At 35.3% G+C, this 19,629-nt stretch overlaps 2 protein-coding genes across 9 annotated transcripts in view; both read right to left on the bottom strand.

The window, feature by feature from the left end:
* The window catches only part of RhoGEF2 (Rho guanine nucleotide exchange factor 2), a 120,157-nt gene that overhangs the window by 14,895 nt on the left and 85,633 nt on the right, over positions 1 to 19,629 (bottom strand). For all 8 annotated transcript variants that reach the window (XM_077427486.1, XM_077427488.1, XM_077427487.1 and 5 more), the window contains 2 exons: positions 19,423 to 19,531; positions 19,032 to 19,151 (listed from right to left, as the gene is read on the bottom strand). In XM_077427486.1, the coding sequence (XP_077283612.1) occupies positions 19,032 to 19,151; positions 19,423 to 19,531 (229 nt within the window). The remainder of the gene's footprint in view (positions 1 to 19,031; positions 19,152 to 19,422; positions 19,532 to 19,629) is intronic.
* The window catches only part of LOC143909500 (uncharacterized), a 286,312-nt gene that overhangs the window by 257,793 nt on the left and 8,890 nt on the right, over positions 1 to 19,629 (bottom strand). The window lies entirely within an intron of this gene.

The following is a 19,629-nucleotide window of genomic DNA, read 5'->3' as shown; positions in this document are numbered from 1 at the left end:
ACCCTCGAGTGCAAAAGCTTTCACGTGCTTTCAGTTCCCGCTCAAGTGAAATGGAGGTCAAATTTGTGTTCGAAAATGTTTCTAGCCCAATTTTTCCGGCATTGTGAAAAGCTACCCACGTCTTTTTGAAATCAGTTCAGATTAATATGTATTTTTTGTTTGAACTGAATATTCGTTTCATCTAATATATGTAAAATGTCGAAAGAGACTTTGCATATGTGTAACCTCGGTTGGTTGGTTCGTAGACAACACATTCGATTTATTTTTTTTCGATTCAAAGGATTCGAAGTCTCCGGGGACGCAGGCACCGGATTCTGGTATACATATAATTTCGAAAGAGACTTGGTATATATGTTTGTTTGTTCGTGAGAGTCAATTTAATAAAAAAAAAACAAACGAGTATTCAAATAAATTTATATAAAATAAAACTATTTAAATAAATTTAATAAAATGTTTACTATTAGATTAGTCATGTTTAAGCGGTTTATATAACAAATACCGAGCGAAGCCGGGTAAAACTACTAGTATTCAATATATCTATGTATAGATATAATACAAGTCTAAAATTCGTGCAAGTTAAGCAGGCATCAACCGTCGCATGACAGGTTACCAATTATATTTTATTTCATTTCATAGAACATGAAAACTCGCGTTTACAGATCGCTCTAAAAGCGACGAGTGAACTTAAACAGATACAATACAATCAATACAAATAAGCATATTATACAATGCGAATTCATACGAACTCCACAGTGACAGCTATGGAGAAATTTTTGCAGCATTTTTATAATCAACTGAATGACTAGAGATTAGCAAGAGAGATGCCAATTTTACAGGAACCGTATCAATGAAAATCAGAAAAATCGACACAAACTCTGATAAGAAACGATCGGCCTTTACAGATCGCTCCAAAGTGACGAGTACACTTATACAATACAATCAATATACATAAGCATTTAATACAATGAGAAATGTTTGCATCATTTTTTATAATTAAATTGGCGAACCTCAAGTCGCTGTATAACTTGAGATTAGCAAGAGGTATAGGAAAGGAGATGGCAATTTAAACAGGAACCATTTGAATGAAAATTTGCAAACTCCGATAAGAAACGATCGACCTGGAGTCACAAACCAAGGTCTGGCCAGCAGCGGAGCTCTAGCGGGACGCGAACCCGTGACCACACTGCTCGAAGGCATAATTTGCTAACCACCAGACCACGCCGCTGGTTATATAGCCAGAGCTCGGCGGTAAGAGTAAATTCTAACGACTGAGGGGTCTCGGGTTCGAGTCCGGATTAGACCTCGATTGAAAAGAATAATAGGCTGTATGATTTGAAGTATTTCTGCTTAATTGTTGTGGTGGATACAATAAATTGGTATGCTCCTATCATTTTATCACAAATTCGAGAAATTAGCATCTCGAATTTGTTGAATCTTATAAATGTTAACTACATACATAATGTATTTCTTGCGAATTTGATGTGTATCAAAAAAGTTGTTAACTGTCCATAGATGTCTCTATTGTATTCTACATATGTACAAAAATAATCTAGTCATGTGTGTCGCCTTGGGGGTAATTCCTGTCATAGCACATATAATATGAACATAAAATAAATAGAATGATCCATCATTTATCGATCGTTGCCTATAGTATTTATAATGTTGCTAGAGATTTTACGTCCAAGTGTGGTAGGGCAATTTATTTTAGGAAATGAAATTTAAGATCAAAGATAAAAAACGTATAAATATTACTGTCGATAAAAAGTGGTTACAAAAAAGTCCGGTCTATTATTCAATAGGTAATTGAAGAGTCAATTACCTTTTAGTTTGTTACTTGGACGATTGTAATAAAGTGTACGAGCGCTAAATCAATTCGATAAGTTGTTAAAATAAGATAAATCGCAACTCATCAATGCCGAAGTTCAGAATTGACACTTCTTCAATTGGATCAAATATTTTAGCAGTACAAATTGAGATGTTCTTATCACGAAAAAAAATTATACTGATGTTGATAGTCGACAGTCAGTTAGAAGAATAGTATTGTAACGTGGGAACATGGGAGAGAGTAATACTAGAGACCCCGGATTAGGCTAACGGGACTCAGTAAGTGTCCGAACAAAGGATACGCTGTGGTTCTCACAGAACGGAGCGAGTGCGGGTAGACCTACGTGCCTATAAAATAGACACGCCAACGGATCGGGGATGCTATGCTGTGCAACTTGTCCTTTATAGCCAGCAGTTTGGCTTAGTGGTAGCGTATATATTTAGCACCACTGAGGTCAAAGGTTCGAGTCCTCACCATCTGCTGGTTAGATTTGGGGGTTTTGTGACTCCAAATCGATCGTTTCTCTATCAGAGTTTGCCAATTTTATCTGATCATTGCTGAAACGGTTCCTGAAAATTGGTATTAGATGTATATCCTGTTGTCACAAAAATCTGCCTGCGTATAATTTGTAATAATTATGCACAGTAATCTGAAATCTTTGGATATATCTATAGACATCTCTATAATTTCGTATTTATTATATGTATAAAAATTGTACACAAAAAATCTAAAAATAATCCATAGATGTCTCTATGATAATTATTTCTGATTAATTGTTATATGCTATATATTCTGATTGTATATGTATTACTGTATTTCTGATTGTTTATGTATTCTGTATTTCGTTAACGCACACCCGTCGCATTGGAGCAAATCTGTAATGACGAGTGTATATTGATTTGTAACAATAAAACTAAATAAATAAAAATAAATAAGGAGGTACACACGATAGATCAAGTATTCTGGAGTGAGCGGTGGATCCGTGTGGACCTTTTGAATCGTTGAATAAATGCTGTGAAGCGACTTTGGCCTTTCATTTGGATCCTGAACCCACCCCTACGCAACAGTACTAAATTAGATAGTTTTATCATGATCATTCGCCGTCTTATGATATTGGTTATCAGCGTCATCGCCTTACATGGACTATTGAATGATTTAAAGATAATGGTATTCTCATAGCTCGTGGCACTAGAATACTATACGATCAGTCGTCTACATAGATTGGCATGTTTAGATAGGTTTACACAGCCGCAACACATTAATTTCGAACGCTCCCAGGGTGTTGAACTGTTGCAGCGTAACTGCGTATGTTACGCCGAAATTAAAACACATTTGAGGAACTGAAAAATTAGTGCAATGCAATGTATTATGGTTGAACGTCGACATAACGAGCTACTTCCTAAATTAACGCCAGATCAATTCGCACATGCGACTGACAGCCGTTCGAATGTGGAAAATTTTACGTTCGCTTCTATGTAAACCAACCATCTCAGATCTGTTGTCCCCAATCTGGAGCATATGCGGTCCTATATCAACGAAAACTGTCCAAAATGCTTGAAAGGGTGCTAATTTGATACTTGCATATATCGGTTTTTCATTGTGTTCAGAAACGTTTAGTATAATTATTTCAATTTTGTATGGAATCATCATTTGAAATAGTGCCAGTTTCATTTTTCATATCATATTAAATAGTTGACCCAAAATCTGACATAACAATAGAAAATATATGTAATTTTGACATCAGGAATTGATTCCAGAAACTTTTAGTTGAAAAGTAAAAACTAAACATGTCAAGAAGCTATTGACGTGTTTACAGTTTATATGTATACAATTAAACATTTGATTGAAAGAATCAAGCTGGCTGGGGCACGTACTCAGTATTCAAATATCAAAGTACAATTACATATCTAATATATATGTAATTTCGAAAGAGACTTTGTATGTAAGTTTTTAAGTATTTTTGGTTGGAAATCGAAAACAAATCAAAGTTTTTATGATGACGATTCGATTGGTTGATTATTAATTTTTTTCGATTCAAATAAATTTAATAACAAAAATGAATATTTACTATTAGATTCGCCATGTTTACGCTGTTTATATTACAAATACTAAGCGAAGCCGGGCAAAATAACTAGTATATTATAATTACATAAACTAGGAGCATAGATCAGTGGTTAGCGTGTAATGATTTCAACTGAGTGGTCACAGATTCAATCCCTGGCCCGGTGCTGCTGGCCAGACATTGGATATATGACTCCAGGTCTATCGTTTCCTATCAGAATTTGCCCATTTTTCCATAAATAGTTCCAACAAATTGGCAAAATGTCCCGTATCTCGCAAAATTCGAGTTTATCAGTGTCTCGTAATTCAACGACTTGCTGCATTGTTTTTAATGAAAAAAATGCTGCATTGTTTTTAATTGGCCAGGAAGGCGCATTGGGGTTTACCTGTAAGGCTTTCCTGGTATAAAATGTAATAAAATAAATAAATATGTAAAATATACATCTTAGCAGCCAACACCTATTTATTTAAGGGTTAGGTTAGGTTGAGTTAGGGTTGGCCCTATTCATTTAAGATTAGGTTGTTAAGGTCGGTATTTTCTTCGCTGCTGACGATATTTTGATAGAAATGCTTCGAATACATTATGGGGCGGCAAGAAAAAACAAAAATTATAGTAAACAGGTCGTTGCTACGATACAAATAAAAAATATATAGTCGACTGCGATTCAAAGGTAGACCGCATACTAAAGTAGCACCTAGTAGATGTTTCAAAATGAATCTAAAAGCTGTTACATACGGTTGAGTTCGAATTGGGTACTTCTTGCATAGTATCTACATATATCTACATAGCCAGCAGCATAGCTCGGACGTTAAGCTTCTGCTTACCGTCAAGAAGGTGCCGGGTTCTATCCCTGAATGAAAATGAATTTTTCAGAGTATGCTGTTGGTCAGACCTGGATTTGTGACTCCAGGTTGATCGTTTCCTATTAGAGTTTGCCAATTTTCTCTGATTTCATTGTTGAAACGGTTCCCGGAAAAAAAATTGGCTAAAAATCCTTCCTACCTACTATGTCACCACAATTTGAAATTTGATGGATGTACAATTTAAATTTATGTACAATTCATAGATGTCTCGTTAATTTGCGAGTTTTTTCAGTGTCTCGCAATTCAACGACTTATAATAAAAAAAAATGCTGCATTTGTATTTGTAATTGGCCAGGAAGGCGCATTGGGATTTACCTGTAAGGCCTTCCTGGTATATATGTAAAATAAAAATAAAATAAAATAAAAATAAAATATACTGCTGCCGAATAGTATAGTATCTATACTTGAATAGTATCTATGTATAATATTGAAACGGTTCCCGTTTAAAATTGGCTGAAAATCTTTCCTACCTACTATGTCACTACTATTTGAGTACGATAAATGTACAATTAATAGATGTGTCGTTAATTTGCGAGTTTTTCAGTGTCTCGTAATTCAACGACTTGTGAAATAAAAATGCTGCATTGTTTGTAATTGCGCATTGGGGTTTACCTGTAAGGCCTTCCTGGTATATATGTAAAAATTAAAATGAAATAACTGATAGTAGGTTATATAGAAGAAGTAGAAGCTCGAAAGTGTGTGTATTGAAAAAAAAAAGGTTTGAAAAGCATCGAAACCGTTTAACCTCTGCGAAATATATCGACGAGCTTAATTTCGCTATGGAGCATACCCAGGCCGAGGGGTTCGCCATCTGGTCTGACATTAGCCAAAATAGATGCAAATGGATACAAAGTAACGGCCCCGTTTTGGCGGCAAACTATAATACAATGATAGCAGTCGAAATTGAATTATTCCGATCGGGATGGGGTTAAGTGCTAACGGGGGTCGATGGGCGGACGTGCCACTCCATCAGAGAGACACGTGTGTGGGTTTTTGCGATGGCCAAGTTCGAGATGTCTCGCAAACTATGTGGGAGGAGGGTCGTTGAGGGGTTTGTTTATTAGCGAAATAGCTGACGTGCAAAAAAGGCGACCTTTGAATGGGGTTACTTAATTCAATAGCAATTATGGTGGAAAGAGCACTTTGAAAGAGCTAACGACACAAAAAAAAGCGAACCCTCTCAAGATGGCTGACTGTTTCGAACAAAGCAAAATGGATAATGTTGACCTTTTGTCTGCGAGAATTGCCTCGTTTCGAGGCGAATAGTGCGCTCTAAGTTTAAGGGTTTCGTTCAAAAGGTACTACTTAGGGTAGTTCATGGTGCAGCTTATCCAAACGGGTGTATTAATTGGAAGGGCAGTGAATGATTGATAAGAGGAAGGACGTTGAATTGGTACGAGGCCGTCAAATAGCTACAAATAGTTGGTGAAACTACCCGGCGTTGCTCGGATGGACTCTTTCCAAAACTCATTTACGGCCTAAATTAGGGCGCAGACACATTAGTACGCGGCACGTTTTTTTTATTACTAGTTTATACTAGCTTCTTCTTATTTCGCTTTCGATTTTTTCGTCTGACGAAATTTAGGTTCTTATCCGATCGTTTTCAAACTTTGCCATGTTGCTCGGTTTGATCATCAATATATGTGAAAATCAAATCCGCCATTACGATGGTGAAAAATAATCGTAATAGACACGTTTGAAAATACTCCATTATCGTTGTTGGTGACGTCTACGTGCCGGATTTATCCACACTGTTCCGATCGTTTTTTTCCATTCTCGCCACCCTCTCGCTATGTCAGATTTTAATTATTCAAACCCCTATAACTTTTCTTTTTTAAATAGTTTTGAATACGTAAAAAAGCACTAGCACGCTTGATTTGGGCTATGGAAACAAGGCCAAAACTCACCTCCTGGAGTGTTTTCGGTGATATTTTATCCTTGCATTGACATTGATCGATAACGATAATTTTGAAGAAATGTAAGAGAAGCTTGTCGAAAAGGGTCGTACGAATTATCAATGATATGAGGATACGCTCATCATTAGTCACCGGAGTCTGAGGGGGCCGTGTATTGTTCAAAGGTTGTAAATGCATTGTTAAAGGTTTGCCGAACAATGGATAGCACTGTGACTATCCTACCTCTACTCATCATACTCACAAGCCGTACTGTACGATTCAGTGTGTTTTATGCGCCTTTAGATTACTATGCGATAGTGCAGGTAGAGGGCATCATTAGAGGTAGGACCGGAAGCGTGTTTTTCCAGGAAACAGGGCGAACTACAAAGCTAGAGAGCATAAAAAAAGGTTCACCATACAAATGAACAAAGCACGGCGAACAATGAACGAAGAACGGCGCAAAGTTGGTCCGCTCTTTAGTCATCATCAGAGGTTTTCGAGGAGTGGGAATGGGCCTTCGTAAAAAATCTCGAGCATTATGATTTAGCCAAAACACTTTCATAGTTGGGCCACGAATTTCAACTACATATATATTACTATATTTAATTTATTAGTGAATTAAAAACGTATATGTGAAAGTATAAAAGCTTGTAATACAATACAAACGAAATTGGTTCGGTTCGGTTCTACAGTTCAAAAATTTTGAAGTCATTATGTAATACCCTCATTGCGAGCGAAAAACAGTTTTCAAAATGTATACAGCATCTCGTTATAACGAAACCGCATGAACATCTCCAGAATCGTCGTAATTATATTTCCACAAAATTTATTCCTCCTTTTCAAGCACACACAAAAAGCGACCCTTATCAAAATAAAAATACTCACAACAACGCTGGAAAATAAAATACGAAGTATAAAAAAAACATAATTACTAAAATAAACACTCTGAAAGAACGGAAAATTAATTAAGGACAAGGAGGAAAAGTCAGAGACGCAGGCGAGCAAAACAAACACAAGGCGAGGGAAAGATAACAGCGCCAACCATTAAAGCTCAGATTGATTCCTCGCTAAATATGACACTTCAATTCCATGCAAAAACCTGCACACATCGCTGTACGTAGTGCGATGACCCTTGTACTGAAAGCGACGAGCAAAATTCTGTCGGACCGGACCATCGATCAAATCCTATCCCATAACAAGTCTCCCCAACCCCTCGACAAAGGTACACGACCCCTGCGGACGGTTCATCATATATATATATATATATATATATATATATATATATATATATATATATATATATATATATATATATATATATATATATATATATATATATATATGTACATATGTATTTTTTTGAAAATGGGTCCAGTTTTAACGATCGACACCGAATGATCATAAAAACAAGTGTGGACGAATTATTTACGGAGAGAATGGCGGGCGTGAGCGCGAGCAATAATAAACAGCAATCGGTAATGCGAACATTTCATTTCGCGCGATAAATATTTATTTTCGAACGCATTAATAATATTAAATCATCATTATTTATACGCACGATGGAATACCTCTGTGGGCAGTTTCTTTTGCGGCTGGAACAAGTCCATTTTTCATCGCTGCCACTTTTATCTGCGACCGCTCATAATTGATTATATGTATGTTAAATTACGTCGTAATGTAAATTACATACACAGTATTGATTTTGTACTAAACGATGTCCCAAGGGCAGTAATTGTAACAAATGGTCAGTTTATTTTGATAATTGGTACGTAATTTGACATGAAGTTACATATGTACATACGACACATATATTATGCTTGATGAAAAGCATCTGTGAAGCTGAAAACATATGAGTGATTTTTCAATTTTATAGTATGGACATTATGATGATTTTAATTTACTGACCAAACTGATAAATTAGCTAATCAAATTCATATATAACACTGTTCCACACGAAAAATGGTTCAGAGACGAGATATGACTTTTCTTATAGATCTATGCCCAGTATGTTGATTGGCTCGAGATTCGGAGATATGTGTTTTTTTTTTAATTAGTTTCAATTTTGATTGAAATCTACAAAATCAATTTTAAGAAATAATTTACGAAAATAAGACGATTTTAATTTACTTTTGTAAAGTAAGAATTCTAGACGAGTATTTCTAAAGTCGAGTGTTTAGGGAATAACGTTTGTGGAAAAATTATAGTTTGTGGGGAATTCCTAGTTTGTGGGGTATGCCGGGCCTGTTCCGACTACTGCATGTCCGAACACTCGGCTGCCTGATTAAATTTTTCTAACGACTTGAGCGAAACAATTAAAATTTCTATCCAAAACTCGCAAGTTAGCAAAGTTTTAAAGCGATCGGAAAAGTTTGGGAAGGTTTGTCTTACGAACGAACGAAGTGAAACTAATATAAAACCCTTTAAATAAGGGGGTGTATAGGGCAACTGAAACAATATGTCTTATACATTGTTGTCGTTATTATTATTATACACATTATTATGTATGTAAATATCAAAAATAAATTTAATTCCTAAAAGTGTATCATAAAATCTATGGAAGTTAATTTGTAAGCTATTTTTAACACAAAATAATGGGCTGTAGATGGAATTTTTAATATAAACTCCTGCAAATATAACGGCGAAGACAAACTTTTGGATATTTGATTTACAGCGATTCATTAATTAGCAAGCTTACATAATTTCAACTAACTTTTAACAAGGAAAAATTATGTAAGTCGCAAAACAGAATAATAATTGAATTATTTCATCCCAAATGGGTCATATACTTGTATGTGTGTATATGTGATATATACTTTTGATTCATTGATTAAAATTTATGGCCGGGTCGATAGTATCCCCACCACGGTTATTAAGGCCTCGCCTCTCGATCTCTTCCGAAAGTGAGCGAGTTTTGAAATTGGTCTGAAAGTTTCGTGTCGCCGATGAATTGAAACAACGGATAAGCGTAGAGAGAGAGATAAGGGAGGCTGCTTGAATAAAGATGAGCTTAAAAGCTCACCGCGGATGAAAAATTTAGACGGGCGAATTATCGCATTCAGTTGGTGGGAAATTTTTAGTTTTTTTTGTTAAAAAAAAAAAAGAAAATTTTCCGAATGGAAAACTTCCTTATTTCTAGCGTGTGTGAAAAAAATGCGATATAATAACGACATCGCTCAAGGCATGCCTCGATTACTCACGCTTGATGAAACATAGACGTTCCCTTTACTCTTTTTCCATTATTTGTTTTTCTTTTCGGGGGAAACTTTTCATTTTCCGGCTTAAAGTGATATTTTTTTATACCGATCTTTCTAGCGTGTGTGCAATATTATATTTGAACAAACGTATACATATGTATGAATATGAGGTCAAAGGGGGAAAAATGGAAATTTGGTCTAAATATACATACATACATATATAACTAAGCTGAAAACCAATATTTTATTTTAAAAGCCTAATTGCTCAGCGTTGCTCGAGTAGATTTATTTTAATATTTTTTAAAAAACGTCAAGATACCATTACGGGTTGCCGTTGAGCGACATCTATGGTGTTAAACTTGTACGTATATAAATTTATAGATCATACAATTTTGAAATCATATTCAAATAGTGTTGATATAGTCGGTAGGATGATTTTTGATGAAGAACCGCTTCAACCGCTTGAGATAAATTGGAAAATTCCGATAAGAAACTATCCACTTAGTAGGATCTGGTTGTCAGGAAAGATAGGCGGTATAGCAAAAAGAGACACGTTGAGCGGTTTAAAACAGTTTACTCGGCGGAGCGCCACAGCGATCTAAGCGTTCGTTAAGCATCACATGTACAAGATGACAATTTGACCATTCTTCAACTCATGCATGCCAATCGAATCATTCATACATGCATTCTTCTAGACTAGAAAACTAAATCACATGTATCTAATATATAATTTCGAAAGAGACTTTGTATGTATGTATGTATGTAAGGTTTTTTGGTAATCGAATAACAAATCAAGGTTTCTATGACGACGATTCGATATGGTTAAATTTTTTTTTTTCGATTCAAATAAATTAATAAAAAAACAAATGAATATTTACTATTAGATTCGCCATGTTTCAGCTGTCTATATTACAAATACTGAGCGAAGCCGGGTAAAACAATTAGTCTATATATGTATATAAAATTTAATGTCTGTGTGTGTGTCTTGAATAGGCTCCTAAACCACTGAACCGATTACGATGGAACTTTCAGGATTTGTTGTATGCATGTCCGGGAAGATCAATGTCAAAAAAAAAATCACCCAAAAATGGGAACGGAAACGGGAAAAACGGGAATGAGTGTCATTGCAACGCTATAATTTCAAATGTTTTCGCGTCGCGACCAACGAGTTCGCTGCCTGCGTTTTTCTAACAAAATGGAACGGGAACGGGAACGAGAACGGAAACGGGAACGAGAAAGGGGTCGGGAACGGGAATTGCATGCGTTATTGTGGCGTTGGAACGCATGCCGGGTTCAGCTAGTACATTATAAATTTTGAAATCATATTCAAATAGCGAGTTTTCTTTTTTCCGGTTTGTCGAGGAACCGTTTCAACAATGAAATTAGATAAATTGGGAAATTAGATAAATAAAATCTGATGGGAAACGATCGTATTGGAGTCACAAATATCCAAGTTTGACCAGCAGCACTACAGACAATATTCGGAATAAATTATTTTCAATCGAGTTAAGCCCAAGGCTTGGACCCGGGAACCTCTCGGTGGTTAGCATTGACGCAAACACCGAGCTATACTACCATTAGATAGTATATGTAGTTCGGTGTGGATTTGCAAGTGAATGAATAAACAAACAAATTTTTATTAATACTCTGCATATACAGACATAGATCAATGGAGTTCAATAATATAGATATGGTTGAAGTAGTTGGTGGATAAGTGGGGTAATATCATAACTTAGATTTCGTCTAATCAACCAATTGAAGTGGTTCAAGTGTCTGAAAAAGGTTACTCTCCAGTGGATTTCTGTAGTAATTTATACGCGAAAGAAAGGAAAAACCGTTACACAAAGAATTTGTGAGAAGTAGATGAATGGATCTCATAAATTGAGTCAGATAGTATCAGCACATTCTGACGAGATATTTCAACGTTAAAATCTTGCCAGCACCACAGGAACACTCGAGTAATACGATGGGTAAGTGGAGTATATATTCTTTGATATTATACATTTTCAAATAATAAATCATCAAATAATAAAACATGAAATAAATTCCTCAAGCAAATTAAGATCGTTCAGACTAAATTTCAGTGGACAGAAATTTCCACAATCCAGTTTAATATTAAAATTTGATAAGCATCCATTGATTGATTGCAAAAAAAATAATTGGGTCATCTCTCAATTGGGTTAGTCCGAAAAATTCTTGAAACTATTTGAGTAAAGCTTCTCATAATTGGAACAACCGCATACATATATAAAAATTTATTTCAATACAAGCCGGATATTTCGGGCACACGGAGACCTTCGGCTTTTTATAAGGACCCTTCGAAACAAATTTTGCAGTTCTAATATATTGAAAATTGTAAAATTGCAAAGTGGGAAAACAAATTTGCAAAACCCGAGAGTTTTGTATGGGAGTCCATCAATTCGGGGTTCCGAGCCCTTCCAAAATCGGTCTAATTTAATGTAGCATGTGATAAGTATACTAAATATATACAAATAAACTTAAATAAATTTCAAGCTAATTTATAAAGTATGAAAAACACAATCATATAAAAAGTTATTGACGTGTTCTTATTAAATGGAATCCACTGTTGATTCACACAAAATAATATACATCAATTGGAATATGTGTGGGAGAATTTGATAACAATAACTGGCACATTGGTTTTTTGATATAAACATGTCTCGCCGTGCAATCATCACTGATTATGACTCACAGCGATCATTGAAACATTGACAAACCTTTCATACATTTCGCAAATGGTAGATGCATACATACCCACGTAAGTATAGACAAATTTTCGCAACATTTTGGAGTTGCTCATTTATTTATACACGTCGTTGGCAATCTCGCATCGAGATAAACCCCGTTGAAAATGTGTTATGACACGAAAATGCGTGCATGAAAACAAACCTTTAAATATGTACACTGCTATGCCAAAAAAATATTCGCAAAAGCATGATTCCGCAGAGTTGAAACGAGAGAGAGGGAGAAATTCAACATGAATGAATTGTCACGCGAAAGATGAAAAAACAACAAGGAAATAATAATACGATTGTGACCTGAATCCGTGAGACCGGCATGCAGTGTGTTAAAGCTCACGTCCAAAATACACAAATATAGAATATATTTGAAATATCACATATTGTATGGAATATTTCGTTTATTTATATATGATTTTTTTTATTTTTTTTTTTAAATATATTGATCACAATTTGAATTTACATATAAATTACTGGAATGTTATATAGACGATTTCATATGTATGTTGTTTTGAATGCAGGACATTTTTCCCGGGAAATCGGGACGTCCGTGGTTGGAAAACGCGACGCGATAACTGAAGACGCAGACGCCGGGAAAGCTGTAGGGCACCCATACACGTTTCGGCCCAGGGGTGGTCAACGTTGCGTGCTCGAAACACTCCGTTCTTCGTTCCGTAATGAAATTATAAACGTTCTCGGTATTTGAATTAATTATTTGGCCCGTCTCGAGGCTCAGGTGTTCCGGTAGAAGGGGTCGAAAATGCGGAGATTTATCGTTAACACATTCGTTATCTGAAATTTACATCTGGGAATGACTTACGGTGGTGTTGTGTTGTTCGGGATTTGGATTTGATTGCATTGTTTGTATGCGGGTTGATTTACGGTTTAATGTGCTTGTTTGTACGTACGTACGTATTGGAAGAGAGGATTATGGAAGCTTGGTGATTTATTTGCATTTTCCCATAATGCTAAGGATGTTAATTTTCACTAGGCTTTTCTATGTTTCACTTCGCAAACGATTGAGCTAAATTTCCTATAGTCTTTCGATCGTTTTATTTTTATTTTTACAGATATGTATACCAGGAAGGCTTGACTGGAAGACCCCAATACACCTTCCTGGACAATTAATTACAAACAATGCAGCATTTTATTATTACATAAATCACTATATTTCCAGAAGCTGAAGACACGAAATAACAATTAATTAATTAATTGATTACAGAATTGATACATCTGTGGATTTAGATTTTGTACATAATTTTTACAAATTATACACACAATAAATACAGAAGATTTGTGACAACAGGAAACATGATTTTTTGCCGATTTTGAGGAACCGTTTCAACAATGATCAGATAAAATTGGCAAAATCTGGTAAGAAACGATCGATTTGGAGTCACAAATACCCACAAATCTAACCAGCAGTATGGCGGATCGAACCCGCTGATTACTTGGTGCTAAACATACACGCTACCATTAAACCATACTGCAGGCTATTTTTTTTTTTAATAATTTTGATCCTGGGAATAGAATGCCTGGAGTCCATCTCATCCTTCAATTTTTATGGTACATACTTTCGTTTATTATTATTAGATATCCAAATGTGGGTTTAGATATTCAAATGATAGGCCAAAGTAGCTTCATAGTATTTATTCAACGCCTTAGAATGTTCACAAAGAGCCGCTGCTTGAGAGTGTACAGTCCAATATTTGTTCCTCCTTTTAAAAGCAGGAAGCCGTGTGTTCGGACATGCAGTAGTCCGAACAGCCCTGGTATTCCCCATTAATATCATTTCCCACTTTATATTCGTTCGCAATTCTTACGCTATATATAAAAGAGAAGTGGTTTTTCCTCAAACAATTTCAGCACATACATGTAGATATTAATATAAAATTAAGAAGACTGAGAGAGAATGATAAAAAAATCAGAAAATCCTGACTAGTATTATAGAGAATTAGCATCATTGAAATCCGACGTAATAAAGATTTATCGCCACATCTACATCTACATAATATATAATTTTGAAAGAGACTTTGTATGTATGTTTTGGTTCGTAGAATCCGTGACGTTGAATTTAACAAAAAAAAAAACAAATGAATATTCAAATAAATTTAAATAAAATAAAACTATTCAAATAAATTTAATAAAACGTTTACAAATAAATATAATTATAGTACTGTAAGTCTCGAAAAAGCGACGTACAAAAAATAGAAACTGCAGAAATTTCATTTTCCAAGTCCATTTAAAAAAAAAAAGAAAGCTCCGTCGAAAATGAACACCATCATCCGATAACGCGAAGCTTACAGAAATTTAAGCATCGTAAGCTCATTACTGCGAGTATCTTTTCTGCGTATGAGACCAAGCGGAAACGGGACGCGGGAAAATCCTCGAGTGAGCGGAAAATTCGCCGAAACAATTAACGTAGAATTAAGACTTAGTTTGTATGTATATAGTACGTATTTATGCATATACGTATATAGAATTAGACTCGTGTTGACAATCCCTGCGCGTTCAGACCGCTACTAATCGACGTCAAGAGCACACGGCGCGTTTTGAAACGAAGCACCGGCCGTCTTCGCGAGGAGGGAGCTTTTCCGCGATTTTTCCCGGAAAAATCGCCTACGAAGCGAACGAAACGTATCTTACATTATAATGCACGCATTGTTACGTCTATCGAAGCGAAAATTACGTACAGATAGCGAGCAAATTCGAGCGTGATCGAATATTCAGAAAGAAAAATTTCGGCGAATAAATTATTACAAAGCCCTAACAGATAAAACATGTACGACTTGAATGAGAAATTTTCTCATTTCTTGTGCTATATTTTATTTTATCAAATAATAGCCGGTGTTTCCCAGCGAAGCCAGATATTTACCGACGTGTGGGAGTCTTTTGATGAAAATATGACAGTTTTATTTTATTGTTACAATCAATATACACTCGTCATTACAGATCGCTCCAATGCGACGAGTGTACGATAGCGGTCAGAAATAAAATAATACATATACAATCAGAATACATAGCATATAACAATTAATCAGTACAGAAATAATAATCGTAGAGACATCTATGGATTATTTTTAGATTTTTGTGTACAATTATTATTACAATTTTTATACACATAATAAACACGAAATTATAGAGATGTCTATAGAGATAACGTTAGATTTCAGATTACTGTGCATAATTTTTACAAATGATACACAGATTTTGTGACAACAGGAAATTATCTAATACCAATTTTCACGAACCGTTTCAACAATGATCAGATAAAATTGGCAAACTCTGATAGAGAAACGATCGATTTGGAGTCACAAAACCCCCAAACCTAACCAGCAGTTTGACGTGGACTCGAACCTTCGACCTTAGTGGTCAGCTAAATATATACGCTACCATTAAGCCAAACTGCAAATATATTGTAAACTAACTAATTGCATTACTTGGCGTCACCCGAGCTATTTTGTATGGTAGCCCTTCGAATCAGGGCTCCAAAGCTCTTCCGAAGCCGGTCTAATTTGGAGTGCCTTGAGATATGTACATAGTATGATAAATTTGATTAAATCTAAAACAGTGGATATGCATAGTAGAAATTCACATACATTCAAATATTAACTTGGGTGAAGCCTTCTACCTAAAGCTAGTGATTTATGAATTGAACAAAAGCTAGGTGTATTATCAGGATTACGTCGTTAAGGTGTGATGCGCCAAGGGAGCCGTAAGGCCGTTAAAGGGGTGATAAAACATGCATACTTCTCTAAATTTTGCACTAACATCAACTTCAATTATCTCGCATGTACAGGCTGTTCAAAAATACCCAGTGGGTGTATTCGCACACAGTAGATAGGCGGGTGTTTTTATAGGTTTTGTATGTATGAGGCGGCAATGAATGGCGAATACTTTAACGCCAAAGTTGACAAGGGTTAAAACGGGAGATTATGCGGGATTCATATTGATCCCGTACACGTGAACGTAACATACATATATACAAATATTATACGTAACATAATATTATCTAGTCCCGATCGAATTATGTGCATTTTAAAAATGGAATACATCGATATATTATTATGGTGTACACTATATGTATATAAAAAGTTAACCTTTTAAACGTGCGTTATGAGTAAAGTTCAACGCGTTAACTACAGTGTGTTCACATAAAGTTGTATTATATAATATAGTAGTACGTGATAAATGTCAGATGTATATTCGTTTAATAACCGTTCCAGCATTTACGTGAATTTAACGTTTACTATATTTACTTGTAATATATGGCGTGTAAAATTTAATCTATGCGTAATAGAAATACATAATATATATATATATATATATATATATATATATATATATATATATATATATATACATTATATTGTAGATTTACCATTATATTTAGCAAAACAACAATTTTTACAGAGTATCATAGAGACATCTATGGACAAATTTGACGAACATTTTATAGCATTTTATATATCGGCAAATTCGAGATGCTATCAACTCGAATTTTAGAGAAAATATGACAGGTTGCTAATTTGTGGGAACCGTTGCAATGGAATCAGATAAATTAGAAAACTCTGATAGGAAAAGATCAACCTGGAGTCACTATTCAAGGTCTGGCAAGTAGCACCGCGCCAGAAAATGAACCCGTAACCATTCAGTTGAAAGCATTACACGCTAACCATTTTATATGGTATTTTAAGTTTTTTGAAGATAAATCAAGGAAAGAACTAACGAGTTCATGTCAAACCTCAGTTATGACAAGTTGGCTTTACATAAGTTGTGCCTGTGATTCTTTAAATGAAGTTCTCAGATCCTCTTTTAGCTACAGTGACTCAAATATGGATCGAAATTGGAACGAAAGATTGGTGTTAGGCATTGAATGCCAGAATGCTGCATAAATTAAATTGCACTTAAATAAGTATGGAACGCTGTATGTTCGGCAACATAGAAAACGGAATAAAATGGTGGTATAATGAAGTACGACAAATGGAGTTACGAAATTAGAATAATGTATTATGGAAGTGCTCGAATGGTACCAAAGAGAATGTAAAAAGTTGCTAGGCTACAGGGGAGATGGGTAGATGAAATTCGAAAAATGTGTGAGATAAGATGGATGAGAGTTCATCTAGCAATGGATGGAGAATGATAATGATGATAATATATTTTAGAAAAAAGCTTCTCTAAATTAACATGGGTGAATATTTGTAGGGCAATAATGATTCGCAAGGTATATGCATATAATGGTAGATTTATACACACTTCTACATACATAGTATATACAATTTTATTTTCCTGAGAAAAAAATACGCCCACATTTATCTCAATATATTATATAAAAATTGCAAAAGTAAATCTGAAAAATACATATTTCATATTGAAAAATTACTGATTTTTTGTTCAATAGGTTTTGCCGCAGCGTTGGATGGGGAGAAAAAAAAAACTCACCACATAATTATATTCCGACAAAGGACATTTTATTCGAAGTGTCGAAAGTAAAATCGAAAGGAGGACGCAAAATAACGCTCGGGACATATTCATGAGGATTTATTTTGGCGAAGGGGAATATAATATTTTGTCATTGAACAAAAAAAAAAAAAAAAAATTATTTCCATAATCCAATTCGACGTTTCCGACGTAGACACTTTTTTCGAGCGAGAAAAAGTGAGTTTATTTGTGTATACAATTTTTTCTTCGTTTTCTTTGATTAATGACCTGCGGCAGTCAACGTGTTGGAGCAATGAATCTCACACGCACTAGTAACAACCAGAACATACAAATTGTCAATCTTTCGTTTAGGACTATTTCGAGTAGGAAAACGCCCGGCTATTTCCGGACCAAGCACGCGCTATCGTTTCCTGTCCAACGCACAGACTACATATTATACAAGCACAGACTCCGAAACAATCCCATGACGAGTCCATTTTTCGTACAAAGGGCCGGGTCTTTCGTGCACGGCGAATCGAGAGAGCAACACCTTTGTAATGGGACATCGATCGAGGGTTAAGGGTGGGCGTGCACGGGGTTTAGGTATCTTCCCGTGACGTTCATTTTTCGCGAGAGGGTTTGTTTGACTATTGATTAAGGGCCAGCCCTTTGCTGGGCGGGTGACGAGCGGGTTATATCATCCTATGTAGCGATATGTGAAACTGTAAAGTTTCAGCTTAATGCCATCGGCGATTATCCCCAACGTGTGCCTTAACTTGGGAAACTTCGACTATAGATTGAAGGTTCGAAATATAAGCCACACATATATTTCCATACAATACATAATTTATATAAAAATTTAATTAATTAAGAAAAGTTTGAACGGCGAACGATAGGTGTCTCTATAAGTATTGTAATAAATGTGTAATTTATCCAAGTTTTGAACCGTTTGAAAATTTTTGTCAGATTTTACGCCCTAGTTTGTTATAACTATAAGGTGGTATAAACTTACTTGAATGGGTTGCCTGATGTTAATTGATTTGGATCACTGGTTTTCCTTTTGGTTCTTTGTACTTTGGCTGCTCTGTCTCTGAAACTTTCAGCTTTTGTCACTGGCCTGGGTCTCACAGAACTGAAATCACACATAAAGAAAACAATTGTGAGTTTGAGGCGGTTCAAACGATGCCAATAGATCAGTGAACCGTTGTATGGAGTATATTATTCACTGGTCCAGATCTTAATTGGCAGAGTTAACGACAAGGTTAATAATAGATTAATGAGTCGTTTCATAGAATCAGTACTACAAGGCATTTACAAAAGATATGAAAATAAATTTGGAACTTTTTAGAGACATCTTTCTAAATAAATTAAAGGTTGTATGAATATACGTATAATATACTGACTGTTTTGAATTGTCTGCTATGTCTAAGGAATGTTCCAATAGGAGATGTGAAGAGTCTGTGTGATGTGAAGAATCCGCTCCACTGTCGTCTGTGTCTCGTCTGCCATCTCCTATAAAGAAAAAAATAAAACAAAATTAATAAATTGAATGAATAATAGACAATTTGGCTCATATATGTGTGCAAGCGGTGTGTTTGGTTTTTGGTACG

This window comes from Arctopsyche grandis, chromosome 3 (assembly GCF_051622035.1).
Source record: "Arctopsyche grandis isolate Sample6627 chromosome 3, ASM5162203v2, whole genome shotgun sequence".
Taxonomy (NCBI): domain Eukaryota; kingdom Metazoa; phylum Arthropoda; class Insecta; order Trichoptera; family Hydropsychidae; genus Arctopsyche; species Arctopsyche grandis.
The sequence above is the reverse complement of the archived record's forward strand: the minus strand, read 5'-3'. Positions and strand labels throughout refer to the sequence as shown.